This window comes from Lissotriton helveticus, chromosome 2_2 (assembly GCF_964261635.1).
Source record: "Lissotriton helveticus chromosome 2_2, aLisHel1.1, whole genome shotgun sequence".
Lineage (NCBI taxonomy): Eukaryota > Metazoa > Chordata > Amphibia > Caudata > Salamandridae > Lissotriton > Lissotriton helveticus.
In genome coordinates, this window is record NC_136060.1 from 486747507 (window position 1) to 486764220 (window position 16714).

At 45.6% G+C, this 16714-nt stretch overlaps 1 protein-coding gene across 2 annotated transcripts in view; it reads left to right on the forward strand.

Moving 5' to 3' along the window:
• LOC144821556 (uncharacterized) overlaps positions 1–5221 on the forward strand; it is a 90822-nt gene extending 85601 nt beyond the window's left edge. For both annotated transcript variants that reach the window (XM_078678741.1, XM_078678742.1), the window contains exon 4: positions 2799–5221. In XM_078678741.1, coding sequence (XP_078534867.1) covers positions 2799–4480 — 1682 coding nt within the window. In that variant the 3' untranslated portion in view covers positions 4481–5221. The remainder of the gene's footprint in view (positions 1–2798) is intronic.
• Positions 5222–16714: the final 11493 nt, after the last annotated feature.

Genomic DNA, 16714 nt, shown 5'->3' on the forward strand with positions numbered 1-16714 from the left:
AGCTTAACCTTTATTCTCTGGCGTATTGGAAGTAAATGGAGAGTTTTCAATAATGGCCCAGTGAGATGTGGAGTGGCTTGTTAAGAGCTAGGAGTGCAGCCACAATCTGGATGATCTGTAGTCTGCTAAGAGAAGACTCGTTTGCGGATGCCAATAAAGCATTACAATAGTCCAGGTGACCTATAATCAAAGCCTGAACTAAGGTTCTGCTTACAGTTTGGGGGTAGCCACATGAACATTCTGTGGATCAGGCTCAAGGTGTGATAGCAGGTCCCAGTAGTGGTCATAACTTGATCCTTCATCGATAACTGTGCTTCCAACCGGATCCCTAGATTTTTTTGCCACCGAAGTTGGTAAAGTGGCAGGGCCTAGCACTGTCGGCCACCAGTCAGGGGACCAGAAAGTTAGTGCAGCACCAAACAGCAGGATTTCAGTTTTGGCCGCATTGTGCTGCAGAAAGTGTTCTGCTATCGCAGACATGCCATCAGCAAAAAGCTGAACGACGAACCCCATGTCCTTATCAAAGGACAGGAGTAATTGTGTATCATCAGCGTAAGAGAACGGTGTAATGCCGTACTGTCAGATGACTTTAGCAAGGGGGGCCACATAGATGTTCAACAAAGTAGGGCTCAGACAGGAGCCCTGGGGCATCCCCTTGCTAAGCTTCATAGTTTGGGATCGAAAAGGGCCTAGACTGATGGTTTGCGTGCGATGTTCGAAAAAGCTGACCTATACCCAACTTGATACCCAAGTTGTGATGCTTTTCTAGTTAGTGGGTACCCCCCTGTGTCGACTGCCGCCGCACAGGCTTCCTTAGCATTTGTTGTTGGTAGGCTTGTATGCGTGCCGGGGCTGAACTGATTGAACATTGGTTTAGGGCCCACGGCGTGCTGGCTTACGGTGGCTATGCCTGGATCGCTCGCTGACAGCGTACGCTGTTCATTATCTTGGGCATTTTTGCCCCATAAATGGGCATTTTGAGTGGTAGATTTCTCATGCTTTAGTCTGGGCCTCATGAACAAATTGTTGAAAAAACATGGGCAATGGTGATGTCAGTGGATTTATGTGATCATTTGGTCACAGGATTTACTGTATAATTAGATTTCCTCCCTTTGCCACATAATTTGCAGATGAAACCCAACATATTGTTTCTAACTTTAATGGATGAAAAAATACTGCCACAAAATGTGCTGCATAACTGGAATTTTGCTGCCTCATAATTTAGATAACCTTGATATGTAATTTGGTTCTCCATGATGCAAAATCCTAGTAGCCCTGGAAATGTTAAAACTCTGCAGAGTGATTTGGGGATTGTTGTTATGCTGATAAAATCTGTATTTCATGGTTCCCTTTTATATATGGGTTTTTATACCACGGCCTCGTGTGCAATAGATCGGTAGGGAGACAGATAGACATATAGCTAAATAGACAGATAGCTAGATAGAGAGATAGCTAGATAGACAGACAGACAGATGGATAGACAGACAGATGGACAGGCAGACAGACAGATGGACAGACAGACAGATGGATAGACAGACAGACAGATGGATAGACAGACAGACAGATGGATAGACAGACAGACAGATGGATAGACAGACAGACAGATGGATAGACAGACAGACAGATGGATAGACAGACAGATGGATAGACAGACAGATGGACAGGCAGACAGACAGATGGACAGGCAGACAGACAGATGGATAGACAGACAGACAGATGGATAGACAGACAGACAGATGGATAGACAGACAGACAGATGGATAGACAGACAGACAGATGGATAGACAGACAGACAGATGGATAGACAGACAGACAGATGGATAGACAAACAGACAGATGGATAGACAGACTGACAGATGGATAGACAGACTGACAGATGGATAGACAGACAGATGGATAGACAGACAGATGGATAGACAGACAGACGGACAGACAGAAAGACGGATGGGCAGAGAGACAGGCGGATGGACAGACAGACGGATGAACAGACAGCCAGAGAGACGGATGGATAGACAGACAGACCAACAGACGGATGGACAGACAGACAGACGGATGGATGGATAGACAGATAGACGGATGGATAGACAGACAGACATACGGATAGATAGATAGACAGACGGATGGATGGATGGATGGATGGATAGACAGATGGATGGATAGGCAGACGGATGGATAGATAGTCAGACAGACAGATAGATAGCACCATGAACTCTCAAGGTTGAAGTGACCACAGCAATCTTCTAAAATCTACAATTCTACCCTTCATTGTTTTCCTAATAAAACTTATTATAGTTATATTGTCCTTGTCTTCAAATATGAAGGTTTTATGACACTCTGCCTAATGTATACACTCACTCCAACCTTTTTGGAAGTACAAATGAGGTGACTGTCCAATCAATTACCACTCCGCAGATGCAACGTATCTTTCTAATGGCCGCCCTGCACTGATGCCACCTATGTCCTTAGCCCACACCTTAAAAGTCAAACAATGAAAATTCAGCCAGATTGGCGCATGTTTCACTGCACTAAATTCAGTGGATATAAATTGCTGCAAATCCTGAATTATGCCCTCAATTGGGATATTTTGTGTCTCAATATTTAATTAAGATGATAAAAAAAATGTTGTGTATTGAGCTCAATACAGCAAGGTATAGCGATGCAACACATAGCAAAGCAGCTATATATGTGAAACTACAGCTACTGAATTAACAATTTGACAACTTATGCTGCATATTCATCTGCTGGGCATTATTTACTTTAATAAGTATGTAAACGTGTGTACTCCTTTCTCTCAACAGGTCGTAAACTCCATTCAGCAAAGGACTTTCTTACGAAAAGCATTCAGATTGAGAAGGAAAAGAGCAAGCCATCCATTCACCAACTTCAGCTTCACAGACAGAAGATTGACAGGGATGGACGTCTTCAGAAGTTCACTTTTGGACCACAGAAACCCAATTACAATGACAAGGTGATCATGATGCTTGGAGCAGCAGGATCAGGAAAAACCACTTTAATCAATGGGATGATTAACTACATCTTAGGGGTTAAGTGGGAGGATGATTTCCGATTTAAATTAATTGATGAAGAGACAAATCGATCACAAGCGGAGAGCCAGACCTCTTCAATAACTTCGTATCGCCTCATTCACCAGGAGGGTTTCCAGGTGCCCTACAGCCTCACTATCATAGACACACCAGAATTCGGCGACACTAGGGGCATCGACAGAGACAGGTTCCTCGTTGAACAGATTAGAGAGTTCTTTTCTACACCCGGTGGTGTTGATCATCTAGACGCAGTATGCTTCGTAGTCCAGTCCACATTGGCTCGTCTCACTCCTAAACAGAGATATATATTTGATTCCATCCTCTCTATTTTTGGGAAGGATGTGGCCGACAACATACTCATTCTGGTCACCTTTGCTGATGGTCAAAAACCTCCAGTGCTGGAAGCAATTAGAGCTGAAGAGATCCCTTGTCCGATGGTCAACGGTGCCCCTGTCCATTTCAAATTTAACAATTCTGCCCTGTTTGCTTCTAATGGATGCGATGAATCCACAGAGGATGCAGAAGAGGATGACAACTTCGACAAGATGTGTTGGAAGATGAGCGTGAAGAGTCTCCAGAAGTTTTTTACATCACTGAACAAGCTGGAAACCAAAAGCTTGAGATTAACCAAGGAAGTTCTTGATGAGCGCAAGCGGCTGGAGGTCTTCGTGGAAGGTCTGCAGCCACAGATCAGAGCTGGTCTGACAAAGCAGGAGGCGATCAGGAAAATAAAGGAGATCTTGGAGCTGAACAAGGACAAGATGAAAGACAATCAGAACTTTGAGTATGAAGTGCCAAAAACCGTAGCAAAACAAGAAGTAGTAACCGAGTACATAACTAATTGTCAGAAATGTCGCCACACCTGTCACTATCCATGTGGGATTGCTGATGACAGGCAGAAGTATGGGTGTACGGCAATGGATGGCAATAAGACCTGCACAGTGTGTCCAGGACGCTGCACCTGGGAAATTCATTTCAATCAGAAATACAGATGGGAATATGTAACTGAGATTCATAAAGGAACTTACCAGGAGTTAAAGAAGAACTATGAGAATGCACAAGGTGAAGTGATGACGAGTGAAGGGATATTTCAGCAGCTGAACGAGCAGCTTGAAAGCGTTGAAGAGAAAGTTTCAGATCTCATTGATGCGCTGTCTAAGTGTCTCCAGAGACTGGAAGAGATCGCTCTGAAGCCAAACCCGCTCTCAACACCAGAGTATATTGACCTGCTGATTCTGTCGGAAAAAGAGGAAGCCAAACCGGGCTTCATGGAGCGCATCCAATCACTGAAGGCCATGAGGGAGCGGGCTGTGCTGATTACCAAAGTTTCTGCGGGAGTGAAAGAAATGCCAACAGGCCGCGGGCCTTCAAGCTCTGGGAAAAACACTGTGAGGGGTTTCTTCCAGAATGTTGTAAATTGGATAACTTATAAATAAGGATTTCTGGGTTATGGTATTGACACATTTGTAAATTAAACAAATTCTCCCCGGAAGGTTTTATAACTGAAGAGTCAGAAATGGTGTATTTTCCAACATAGATATTACTAGTCTGTCAATGTTCTTAATGCTAACTTTAAAGCCGAGTGTCACAGCTCTAAAGTGATTACTTACATCCCAAGAAAGGCTTCTCGGGTTATGGTTAGTCCAGCTTCAGAAAACACATGTCTCGAATGCAGAACACTTATTGATTCTTGCCTCTAAGACATGAACATGGGTTACTGAGGCCCTGGCTTGATTCATTAAGGACATCTGGAGTGCAGGTAAATGTAGGGGTCGCAGGATCCGGAAAGAAAGAGTGCAGAGTAGGAAAAGCCAGGTGAAGACATCTTGTTGCAGACTGATATTTCTAATTTTACTATGACAGTAGAAGCGTGGGTGTGGCTGCAGGAATCTCTCAACTTATTGTCTTTATCTGTTTTGCTACCTATATCTTGAGTCATATTTTCTCAGTTATTTAATCGTATCTGACATGTAATTGAATCGGACATGAAATTGTATCGTAATTGTGATCTGTCTTCTTTATTACTTGTTTACACCTGTAGAATCACCAACGATACTCCGATATTTTGTCAAAATTCCCAATAGTGATTTTGTTGAATTTGGTTTTATGATATAGGCATAACTTAATTTATGTAAGCAATAAAATGTCCTAATAAAAAGAAAACAGATGAAGAAGGGCACAAGACTGGCCATTAAACATCTGTAGCTCACTGGAAACGATTTGAGTGAAACAGGAGGACCGTAGCATGCAAGTACAAGAATGACACGAGAAAGTGATCAGATGATAAAAGAGAGGAGTTGTACAAAACATAAGAACAGAGGGTGGGTGGGGAGAAGCTGACTGTAACCGAACAGGATAAGAGGAGGGAGAGGTGGTAAGGGAAAGGAAGAGCAGGGGAAGGGGGAAGTGGTGGTGAGAGGAGCAGGAAGGGAAGGGGGAGGGTGTTGGGTTAATAAATATCACTTCTAAATGTGAGCAACCACTGGCAAAGCCTGTAGGTCAGGTTTATCAGGCAAAGTGCTACTTTGTTAAGTGCTTGTGTAGTTGGGCGACTCACATTAGAATGAGTGATTGAGGGCATGGTTTGAGGAGAGATGAAAAGGTGAATGAATGTACGACTAAAGAGGCAGAGGAAGCATGCTTGGGCATGGTTGGGGAGTGAGTCTGAAGCACTGGGGTTAGACAGAGAGTAAGATAATGGATGGATGAGTGACTGAGTGCAAGGGTGTAACGGTGACGTCATGGTTGGATAGGTGGTTAGATGAATATTTGAGTGCATGAATGGGTGAATGGGGAATGGGCTGTACTGTTAATACAGCTGAAAACATTGAGAGTTGTGATGAAGGCGCTATACTGCTCACCTGTAGAGGCCAGGCATGGTCACAGAGGTACTGCATGTTTCTACACAAGGGTCCTGTGGCAGGCGAGAGGTCTACACTGCAGTTCGTGAACTGCACAATCTCCTTCGGTGTCTGAGGTTGTGCAGTGCGAGCAGAGGCAATCTTGTGTTACATTGCATCAAGGTGCCAGAGTAGGCTGGGGCTGGACAATGCACTACTGTGTCAAGGGGGGCAGGGCACAGCAAAGACTCTCAAGGCTGTACTAGGAGCAGTGTGATTGGACTAGGATAGCAGGGTGTTGAGCACAGGAACCACAATGGAGAGAGAGCGGTGAGTAATGTCAGAGTGTGCTGGTTAGCGATGGTGAGACTGCTGAGTAATACGAGACTGTGAGGAATATTAGGGGTGACACTGCAGTGAGTGGTGTGAGAATAGTTGAAAATGGGGAGGCCAGTGAGTATACGAGAGTGCTGTTGGTAGCTTTGGTGATCGTGAAAAATCATGTGAGAGTTCAGGGCTGAGGAGGGTGTGAGTGATGCGTGTGTGATGTAATCGGTGAGAGACTGGTGAGTGAAGTCACTACATGGTGGGTGGTTATGGTAAGGCTGAGGTAAGTGATGCAAGAATGGAATGTGTTGTGATGGTGACGCTGTGGTGACCGATGTGAAACGTGATGGGTAGTAATAGTGAGTGATAGTGACTCTGGATGAGCAATGAGTAGTGATGATGAGTCTGTGGTAAGTAGTGCAAGGGGGCGTTAGTGATGGTAAGTGATGTGAAACGTGATGGGTAGTAATGGTGAGTATTAGTGAATGTGGAAGTGCGATGGTTTGTGGTGATGAGTCTGTGGTAATAACTGCAAGAGGGGGATGTGTTGTGATAGTGAGGCTGTGTGGAGTGATGTGATGGGTAGTAATGGTGATTGATAGTGACTTTGGATGAGTTTTGAGTTGTGGTGATGAGTCTGTGGTAAGTATTGTAAGAAGGGTGTATGCTGTAATGGTGAGCCATGTGAATGTGATGGGTACTAATGGTGAGTGATAGTGACTGCGGTGCGGAAGTGTGATGATGAGTGTGGTAAGTAATGCAAGAGGGGGATGTGTTGTGATGGTAAGCGATGTGAATGTGACGGGTAGTAATAGTGAGTGATAGTGAATGTGGAAGTGTGATGATGAGTCTGTGGTGATTAGTGAAAGAGGGGATGTGTTGATGGGTGAGTGATTTGAATGTGAGGGGTAGCAATAGTTAGTCTTGTGAGTGACAACAACTGTGACAATGCGATGGATTACGATGATGAGGCTCTGTTGAGAAATGATGCCTACAACAATGTGATTGTTACAGATGGCAAGGCTTTAGTGAGGGATGGGAGATTGTGGTGAGGGGTCTGAGAGTATGGTGAGGGGTTTGAGGGTGTGGTGTGTAGTGATATATGAGGAGGACCCAGCAAGAGACAAGTGTCTACTGTGTGAAGTTAAGTCTTCAAACAATACGATTGCAGCTGGTTAGGGAAGAAATGGCCGCGTTGGGCTTGATAGAGCCGTCGCTCGAAGGATGGCGATGTGGTGCGTAGAAGGTGTGCCACACTGTGTTGATGAAGCAACTGGTGAATTCCCATGTGACAGAAAAACTTTGTTTTATAAACCTGTTCTAAAGAAGCAGGGATTCGACCAGGCTGACTCAGATCATGAGAGACCGCTTGCTAGTGGCCCCTCATTGGGCAAACTCTTGTGTGATACAAGGATAACAGTTACATTTCTCAGATAGATAAACATCTTCCTCAAGCCACTGATCCAAAATGTCTTAATCCTACTTCCGTTCAGTTGGTGTCCCTCTGGGCTCACCTATGCTCTACAATATTTATGTAGGCGCCTTCCAGAACTGGTGAATTCTTCCACATCTGTCTCATCTAACACAACTACGCTGATGACAATCAGATCATTTTAAAATGTAAACAATCCTTACACGCTAAAACTTCAGGAGCCAGTGAATGACTATGGACTGTGGCTCTTTAGGTGCTAGTGATGAGCTCAGACTCAGTTCCCTTGAAAACAAACATTATCACCTGTGGAAGTGCTAAAAAACACCTTGGAATGCATGCAAGCCTATCCTTCATTACTTTCCACCAAGTGCATAAAATTCACGCACACAGTGAGGCGCCAAGTTTGGAGCAAACTACCTAGAAATCAGACATACCATTCTCCACACCAGCACTCAACACCACTAGATGATACCTCTTTTAACACCCTTCTCTCATCCAGGCACTTCAGAATCAGAACCACTGGCACCTGGTGTACAAGCACTTTGGAACCACAACAAGAGCACTATACAAATGTCTCAATACCATGTAACAGTTGACATAAACATGTCCTCCTGGTGCAGCCTGGGCTTCCAAGTCACGCACTACCGGCAGCCATATTGCTTTGGGGAAGAAGCAGTTATGTACACATAAGAATATAAAAATCCACACACTTGCCTCAGATTTTTACATTTCATACCACATTTAAGTTTATGCCCTCCCAGTGCAGACTGGGCATCCAAACCTTTTAAGGGCCCAGGCAATGACAGAGACTTTGTTTAAACTCCCATATCTCATATGTCTGCCAGATCTACAGCGTCCACATTGCTGCGGAAAAAGACAGTTAGGCACAATGAGGAATATGACTGCGAGGGTTACATACTGGGACTGAAAAAAGAGTAGTGGAGAGTGCACATGTGCCCAACATTTTATACAAAATTATAAAATATTCGGTCCCAAAACAGCCTGTATTATCAGTCATTTAAGGGCACATGCGCCAGAACTTTCTTTACATTCCAGAGATCTCTTATGCGTCGGCATGTCAAATCACCAAATGTTACTTAAATGGATTTTGATCGGTGTAGTCCCTAGATGGACTTTGGTGCTACCAGCTGGACTTGTATCAGTTTAAGAAATTTCAAAGGACATTTTCAAATAGCAGCAATGCAGAACACATTTAGTCAGATAACAATGACTGACATTGAAGTCTCAACCTTAAATGCATTATTTAAGAAAATATTGTCATATTGGAATTAATCATGATAGTCATAATCAATAAATCGTAATACAATGTTCAGCTAGAGAGCAGAACTCAGTAAAGTTCAGATCAGCAAAGTCTAAGGTATGAATTGAGAAAGAAACCCCCTTCTAAAGTAAAGGGAAAGGGCTCTCTCTGCACCAAGGAATCCCACTTCATATATAGTGTTCAGGACATACATTCACTCTCTGCAATAGGCATGGTTCATGGATTCTGACCCCATGAAAATAAAGCAAAAGAGAAACGTTTGCAACTGAATATATTGGACAACATTCTCATAAGTCTACAGATCAGACCGCACCTGCACGTGGGACAGCTAAGTTTATTCTTGAATGTGTATGGTGTTGCAAAGTTGGTCATCATGTGGAAGAAGTACATACTCCAGGTGGGTTCAGGTAGGCTTTATTTATCATCCTCACTGCTCCACTCCTGTCACAGCCTACATGCCTCAAACCATCTCCCAACATTCCCAGTCACACTTCAAAACCCTCAGTTGGAGTGTTCTACTCAACATAAAAAGGGATGTGAGAAGGAAGGTTCCAAGTGGGAAGTTTCCAAATTACAACATATCTTTCCCCATAGGGGAAAAACAAGCATTTGCAATGCAATAGGTCTCGCATTATTTAACTTTGAGCTATTATTATTGTAAATGGCAATGTTTTTTGCTTTATGCTATAGTTTTCTTATGTACATAAAAAGCTACATATAAAGTATTTGTTGTTAAAATTATTTATGCAGTATATAAAGGCAAGCATTACCGCCTTCGGGTAAAGTCCGTGCTATATAAAAATGCATAAATACATGAATAAAGAAATACCGCCTTCGGGTAAAGTCCGCGCTATATAAAAATGCATAAATACATAAAAAAATAAATACCGCCTTCGGGTAAAGTCTGCGCTATATAAAAATGCATAATTAAATAAATAAACACATACCGCAAAACATCCTCGTTACTCTGCCGGCCTGCGACCAGGAAGTCAGGCAGGCCGGCGCGACACCCGGAAACAGGAAGTAGGAGGGCGGGAGCCTACCCCGCCTCCCACGGAAGAGCCGCGATTGGAGCCGTGTTGGGAGCAGGGAGCACCGGAGCAGGCAGGAGCCTACCCTGCGCCCCGGTGCCGAAGGAGGGAAGAAGAGTCCTGCTGCCGGGCCTTGCAGCTGAGGAGAGGAAGCCGGTGAGTGCGTTGCTGAGCGGCGGGCGGGCGGAGGGAGAGGAGCATGTAGGCGCGGGGGGAGGCGGGCTGGGTATGTGTGTGTATGTGTGTGCGTGCGTGTGTGTATGTGTCTTGGAGTGCGTGTGTGTGACTGTGAGGGAGGGGGTGTGTGTGTGAGCGAGTGTCTGTCTGCGACGTGTGTGTGTGTGTGTGTTATGCGCGGTAGGCTGGGAGGGCGGCGCATGCGCAGTAGGATGGGAGGGCGGCGCAGGACGGAACGTGCGCGTTCACGCAGCCAAATCCGACTGCTAAAAATAGTGCCAGTTTTGTGTCCCTCATTCCCCGCCATCCGACGGCTATAGAGTCTCTGTCCCTGTTCCAGGGCGAGACCTAAAAAGGAAGGAGAAGAAACTCGGTGCACTGAAAATGGAAAAGGAGGGGTAGAACAGGGACAGGAGAAGAGAGAAGCAGGAAGGTAACCACAGAGAATAGCTGGCAATTCCAAAGGAAACAATTCAGGTGTCCATAGCATAGTCTTTATGCCAGACAGGCACTTTGGCTTCTTGGCGTGCCGTGACCTCTCTGCTGAAGAGGTTAGACTCCCTTCCGCTTGAAGAACTCCTACTGGAGGGCAATGGATGAGGGTTGTGGCGAACCAGTCTGTCTAAGCTCCAAAATTGTCTATTATCCATTATGGCTAAATTTAGTTTAGTTGCAGCAATGCGCATAGGTTGAAAGAATTTGGACATAGACCCTTCCCGGCCAACAGGCTTCTTTACATACACTAGACCCCTACATTCCATAGTTGACACTTGGTGCCATGTTTGGCATTGTATTGGCTCTCGTACTTGGCTTGGAAGACTGTAATTTTGTCTTGGACCAGGTTAGAATCGAAAGTAACTGTCCCCCCGCCCAACCAATCAGGAAACATTTTAGTACAGGGTTTCCTTACCTTAAGGGCTGTAAAGGGCGAGACTACCATTACAGAGCTGGGAGTGATATGGTAAGCCCACAACATCTCCTGCAAAGCGTTTTCTACATCCAAATGATTTGCGCAGGCTAACTGGATGCATTCCTTAACCATGCGGTTGATTCTCTCACCAGTCCATTGGCCCTGAGGACCTAAAGAAGTCTTAAAGTGGGAAACATTGAGATGGGCCAGAAAATCCACCATGGCAGAAGACGTAAATTGCACTCCTTTATCTGTTATCATATTGGCCGGGATCCCTTCACAGTAAAAAGAGTCTTTAAAAAATGTAATAGTAACTGGGGGAGAAAAGTTCAGTCCCATCAGGAAAAAACACATTCTCCTTCATAATGTGGGGACACATGGGAGAAAAGTGTACAATTCTCTTCCCGAACCTGTGTTTGACGATGTTGAGGAGGGGGATGAGGCTGATGAATACAGGGTTGAGTTCCTCAAATTGTAGAAGGATTTGGAGACAAAACTAATGTTGTTTTATAACAGCATAAGTTCTTCTGCCGCACCCAGAGTAAGCAGGACAGTATCTTGAACTACTTGGCTGCTCGGAGAGGATTGAGCAGTTTGTGTGCTTTTGTTGATTGGAATGATTTTCTCAGAGACCAAATAGTAAAATGTACCAACATAAGAATCCAAGAGAAATTATTACCAAAACAACCACAATTGTTACTTGCAAGAAGTGGTAGAAATTGCCAAATCGATTGAGCACACTGAAGTATGCCTGAAAAAAATCAGATCCACGTCCTCCAATGAATCGCTTTCAGTAGTAAAAGAGCTGAATACAGAAGATGAGATATATAAATTAAGGAATCCTAATGGTGCCAGACCCAAATTCGAAAGCGAGAACAGCAAACTCAAATGTTATAGTTGTGGGAGTAACAATGACCTCCCCAACTCTCCATTTTGTCAGGCCAAATCCGCCACTTGCAGGAAGTGCAACAGAAGGGGTCATTTTTCAAGAGTCTGCAGGGATTCCTACCACAAAGAGAAATGCAGAGAAAAGGAGGTCGTCACTCAATCTGTCAATAAAATAACTTTACAGGTGGGAGAGCTCACCACGATCCATGCTGTCAACTATCCAGTCTGTAAGGCTGAGTCAAGGGATTATTGAACCGGTTGAGATCGCTAAGAAAGACCAGGGCAAAGGGATCAGGCTGTGTGTGGACCTGCGTGACCTCAACCGAAACATCTTGATTGACAAGACACCCACTTTCTCTGATCCACAAAATGTTGAGCACCATGCGCGATGCAGTGTGCTTCTCTGTACTCGACTTGTCTCGACGGCTTTCACCACTCCGATGGGATCTTTCATATATTGCAGAATGCCGTTCGGTCTTGCGTCTGCTGCTGCAGTGTTCCAAAAAATCTTACAAAGCATCCTGGAGGGAATTCCTATTTATTTATTTGCGGGTTTGTATAGCGCTTGATTCAACTCCCGGAGGAGTATCTCTGCGCTTTAGGTTTCCTAAACCTCTCTGCTTCCAGTATGATATTTGAATCTATGGGGACACAGTGGAAGAACATGACATGTGTCTAAGACAGATCCTCGGTAAACTCAGAGATGCGGGACTCACACTACAAAGAGAGGAATGCCAAATTGGTGTGAGTACGGTGGAATACCTGGGTCAATCAATTTCAAAAGACGGATTGAAACCAAAAATGTGCCTGTTGTAGGCTGTTCAAGAGGCAGTCCCTCCTAAAAACAAAGAGGAGATGGAGTCTTTCTTGGGACTAGCAGAGTTCGTGACAAAATATGTCTTGAAATTTTCAGATCTTTCTCATTGTACATAAGAACCATGCGCAATTAATTTGGCTGGAGGAACATCAAAAAATCCATTCTTTCTGCCCCATAATTGTGTAACTTCCAGCATATCAGGAAAACTATACTCACCACTGATGCCAGCAGCAAGGGCCTGGGGGCTACCCTCTCACAGGTCATTGAGGGTAAAGAGAGAATCTTGCATCTTGTGCCCTAATCAAATCAGAAGCGAACTACTCAGTGGTAGAGAGAGAAGCCCTTGGATGATTTTGGGCAGTCAAACACTTCAAATTGTACATGTGGGGCATCCAATTTGACATCCTGACAGACCATACACCCCTCATTCACATGTTCTCCACCAAAGGATCTTGCAACAGCACACCAAGAATAGCTAGATGGGTGTTGGGTCTACAAAGTTTTTGATACAAACTGGAATACATGCCAGGTAACCTAAACATGGCTGCAGATGTGTCCTTGGTACAGTGGAGCTGAGATCTCAACATTCCTGGTCTACTAATGTGCTATCAATGTACTCTGCATGTTACTAAATGACTGACTTGAATTGTATATTGCTGATGTGAGCTGCGGAATTGATCGGTGTATTGTGTCTGCCATGATTTTGTTCCTCAATAAAGGTTTTTAAAAACTTTTTAGAAAAAAGAAAAAAAAACACATGGCTGCAGATTTCCTCTCCAGATCCCCCTTAGAGGATATGGAAGAATGTGAAATATGTGAATACCCTTTCTTGGCTATCAATCTCCCAGCCCCCACCAATGATGAGTGGAATTCAGCTATTTCAGAGCACTTGGTGCTTGCCAAAGTCACAGCTTATGCTCTTCAGGGGTGGCCAAACAGCAGGAGTGAGTTTGAAGAAGTGGTGAAAGCGTTTTGGGAAGTGAGGCACGAAATAAGTATAAGCAATAACCTTATACTCACCTATGACAAAATCGTACCACCTTCAAGGTTAAGCGACCTAGGCTGGATTTTAAAGTTTTGTACTGATATTGAATTTATAATAAAGGAACTCAAGTAAAAATAACCTGTTAGCTATTGGACTTTATTCTTCCGCGCACGCCTACCCAATTGTAATTAAGGGACCTAGTTATCAATCTTTCCCATCAACGTCCCTTGGGTGGTCACGTTCCCCTTGAACACTTCGGGCAGATTTACAAGCCCCGTGCCCTCTTTTGCACCGCCGTTGCGTCACTTCTGTGATGCAGTGGTGGCGTAAAGCTAGCGACATGCTGCAACGGATTTACAACGTGTCGCATCTAGGGAAATGCGTCACGTTGTAAAGCCCTGGGCCACATGAAACCTGCATCAGTTTTCATGTGGGCGTTCCGGCGCAGGGTGGGCGTTCCGGGGCAGGAACGCCTCGGAAAAGTGCTTGAGTGAAATCTTGTAGATTTCACTCAGTCACTTTTCTGACGCGCTGTGTCAAAACCTTGCAACTGCTTGAAGCAGGCGTAAGGCTTGACGCACCACGTTGTGTATGGGCAGGCCACAAGCATTGCTGGAGTTGCGTCGCGCTTGTGACACAACTCCAGCAATGCGCCACCCTTCCGACGGGCGGTGCATCACCCATCTGTTTATCCTTGCGCCATAAAATGCGGCGCATCTGTGGTGGAGCAAGGGTAAACTTGTATGACGTTTCTTATCTGGCGCATCTTTGCTGATTTGCAGGGATGCGCCAGTTGTCATAAATCTGCTGTCTAGTCGTGACCGGAGTAGATCATCGGCCGTTTTTGAAAACAGCAGAGGGCAGTCAGTCGAAATACAAAGACTCTGACACAAGGTTCAACTATTAGGCAGCCAGACGTAAAGGAAAAAAAACTACCTTATTTGAAGATTACAACAGCATGTTTTTTTTTTTTTTTTTTGCAGCTTAGACCCTTTATTTTTTTTTTAAAGTTAATAGAACCTTTATTGTGCAGAATTGACATACACAGCTTACAGCCACAACCCGGAGGACGGCAGCGGGAACAGGAACGAGGTCACTTGTAACATCGGGGATACACAGCCTGTTAGCCGACAACCCGGGGGTCCGGCGGCACCTTAAGCAATATCATGTTTGCCCCTGCGGGCCTCTGCGTGAGTTTGATCGCGCACTATGCGCTGTACCATGAAGGCACGAGTGCAATCCGCACCCCACTGCACACGCCCCCAAGGCCGCTCAGCCGTCACCTGTTCAGCTATGGTAACCATAAGGATCCTAACAAACATAATTCCCCAACAACCCATAAGCTTTGTTCCAAACCCCTCCCCCCCCCTACTCTATCTTATCTAAAAAGTGGTTCTAAGCTCCGCCGTCCACCCTCGTGGTGAATTGTAGTATGGTGTGTGTCTAATGTCTGAGACCTGCAACTGCTCTGCCGGTTGGCTAGTCATCGCTCCCATAGCGAGTCACATATTGTCTGCTCTGCTACCTCTGCGTGCTGCATCCGCCATCTAGGACCGCTGCACCTCCATGCGCCAGAGGACAGTGTCTCACCCTCGTGCTTCAGGGCGTTTCGGGTTCTGGGGTCTCACCACTGGAAGTCTCCGGTCTCTCCAGGACCTCCGTGGGTAATGCGTTTTCCGCATCCTTAACCCTGAGGTAATCTCGGTATAGGCTTCAGAAATTCTTTGGACGACTCGTAGGAGGGAGTAACTCACTGTAGTATTCAGTTTGCGTGCAGCAATATTGCATGTCCCGTTCCCATCTCGCAGTGGTCGGCAGTGGACCTCTCATCCAGCACATTGCTACAACACACCTAGCCATCAGCATACCCATGTCGGTTAGTCGCCGCACCGCTACAGGAAGGCCCCTGGAGTGACCTAAGAGTGCCAAGGCCGGGTCGATCGGCAGCTCTATTCCTAGTATCCCGCTCATTACAGTGAATACCCCGTCCCAGAAGTGCTGTATTCCCGGGCACCGCCACGACAAATGAAAGAAGTCCGCAGTCGGAGCATGACAGCGTTCGCATTCGGCAGACTGACGGAGCCCATACCTATGCAGCCTCTCCGGGGTGTAATACACTCGCTGGAGAAATTTTAAATGGATCAGTCTATGTCTGCCATTCAATGACAATTTCCTGGTGTTCTGACAGCAATATGTCCACATGCCGTCATCTATTGCAATGTGGAGGTCATTTCGCCAGGCTGTCCTGGCCTTGGAGTGACATTGCTTGTCGCACTCTCTATTCATCCGGTATAAGTTTGTGACCAATTTGCGGGAGAAGGGGGATTTAATAACATAGGTGAGTTCCGGAACCTCTGTCGGTTCCGCCAGCCCAGGGCCCAGGAGAGCCTGCAAGGCGCCGCGGACCCTACAATATTGAAAACGTGTGATTAGTGTAGCAGCAGCCGGAGCCCCTGCGGCCTGCTCCCAGGTCTTCGCAACTCCGTTCAGGAAGAGATCCCCCGCCTTAACGATACCCCAATGTCCGCAAAGCTTGGATCACTCCTCTTTCCGCTATCAGGGACAGCCATAGTGTCCATTCAATGGGCATTAGGGGGGAGTACAACAAGGCACCCTGTTGCATTAGAAGTAGAGTATTCCAGGCGTGGTTTGTGGACTTGATCGAGTCCAGCATGCCAATTCTGCGGTCAGTCGGGCCAAACACCGTGGCAGGGAGCGGAGCAGTGAACAGTCGCTCCAACAGGACATGCGGTATCTCCACTTTTCCGTGTATCCACGTGTGCATATGTGATGCATGCGCCACTCTGTAGTACTTTTCCAAGTCAGGGGCTTTCAATCCTCCCGTTTCGTACGGTAGTGTTAGGGTCGTCCATTTCACTCTCGGCTGTTTGCCCCCCCAAGCGAGTTTAACAAGGAGCTGTGTCAGGCTATTAAAAAAGGACTTGGAAAGCACTATCGGGATGAGGAACAAGAATCTAGGG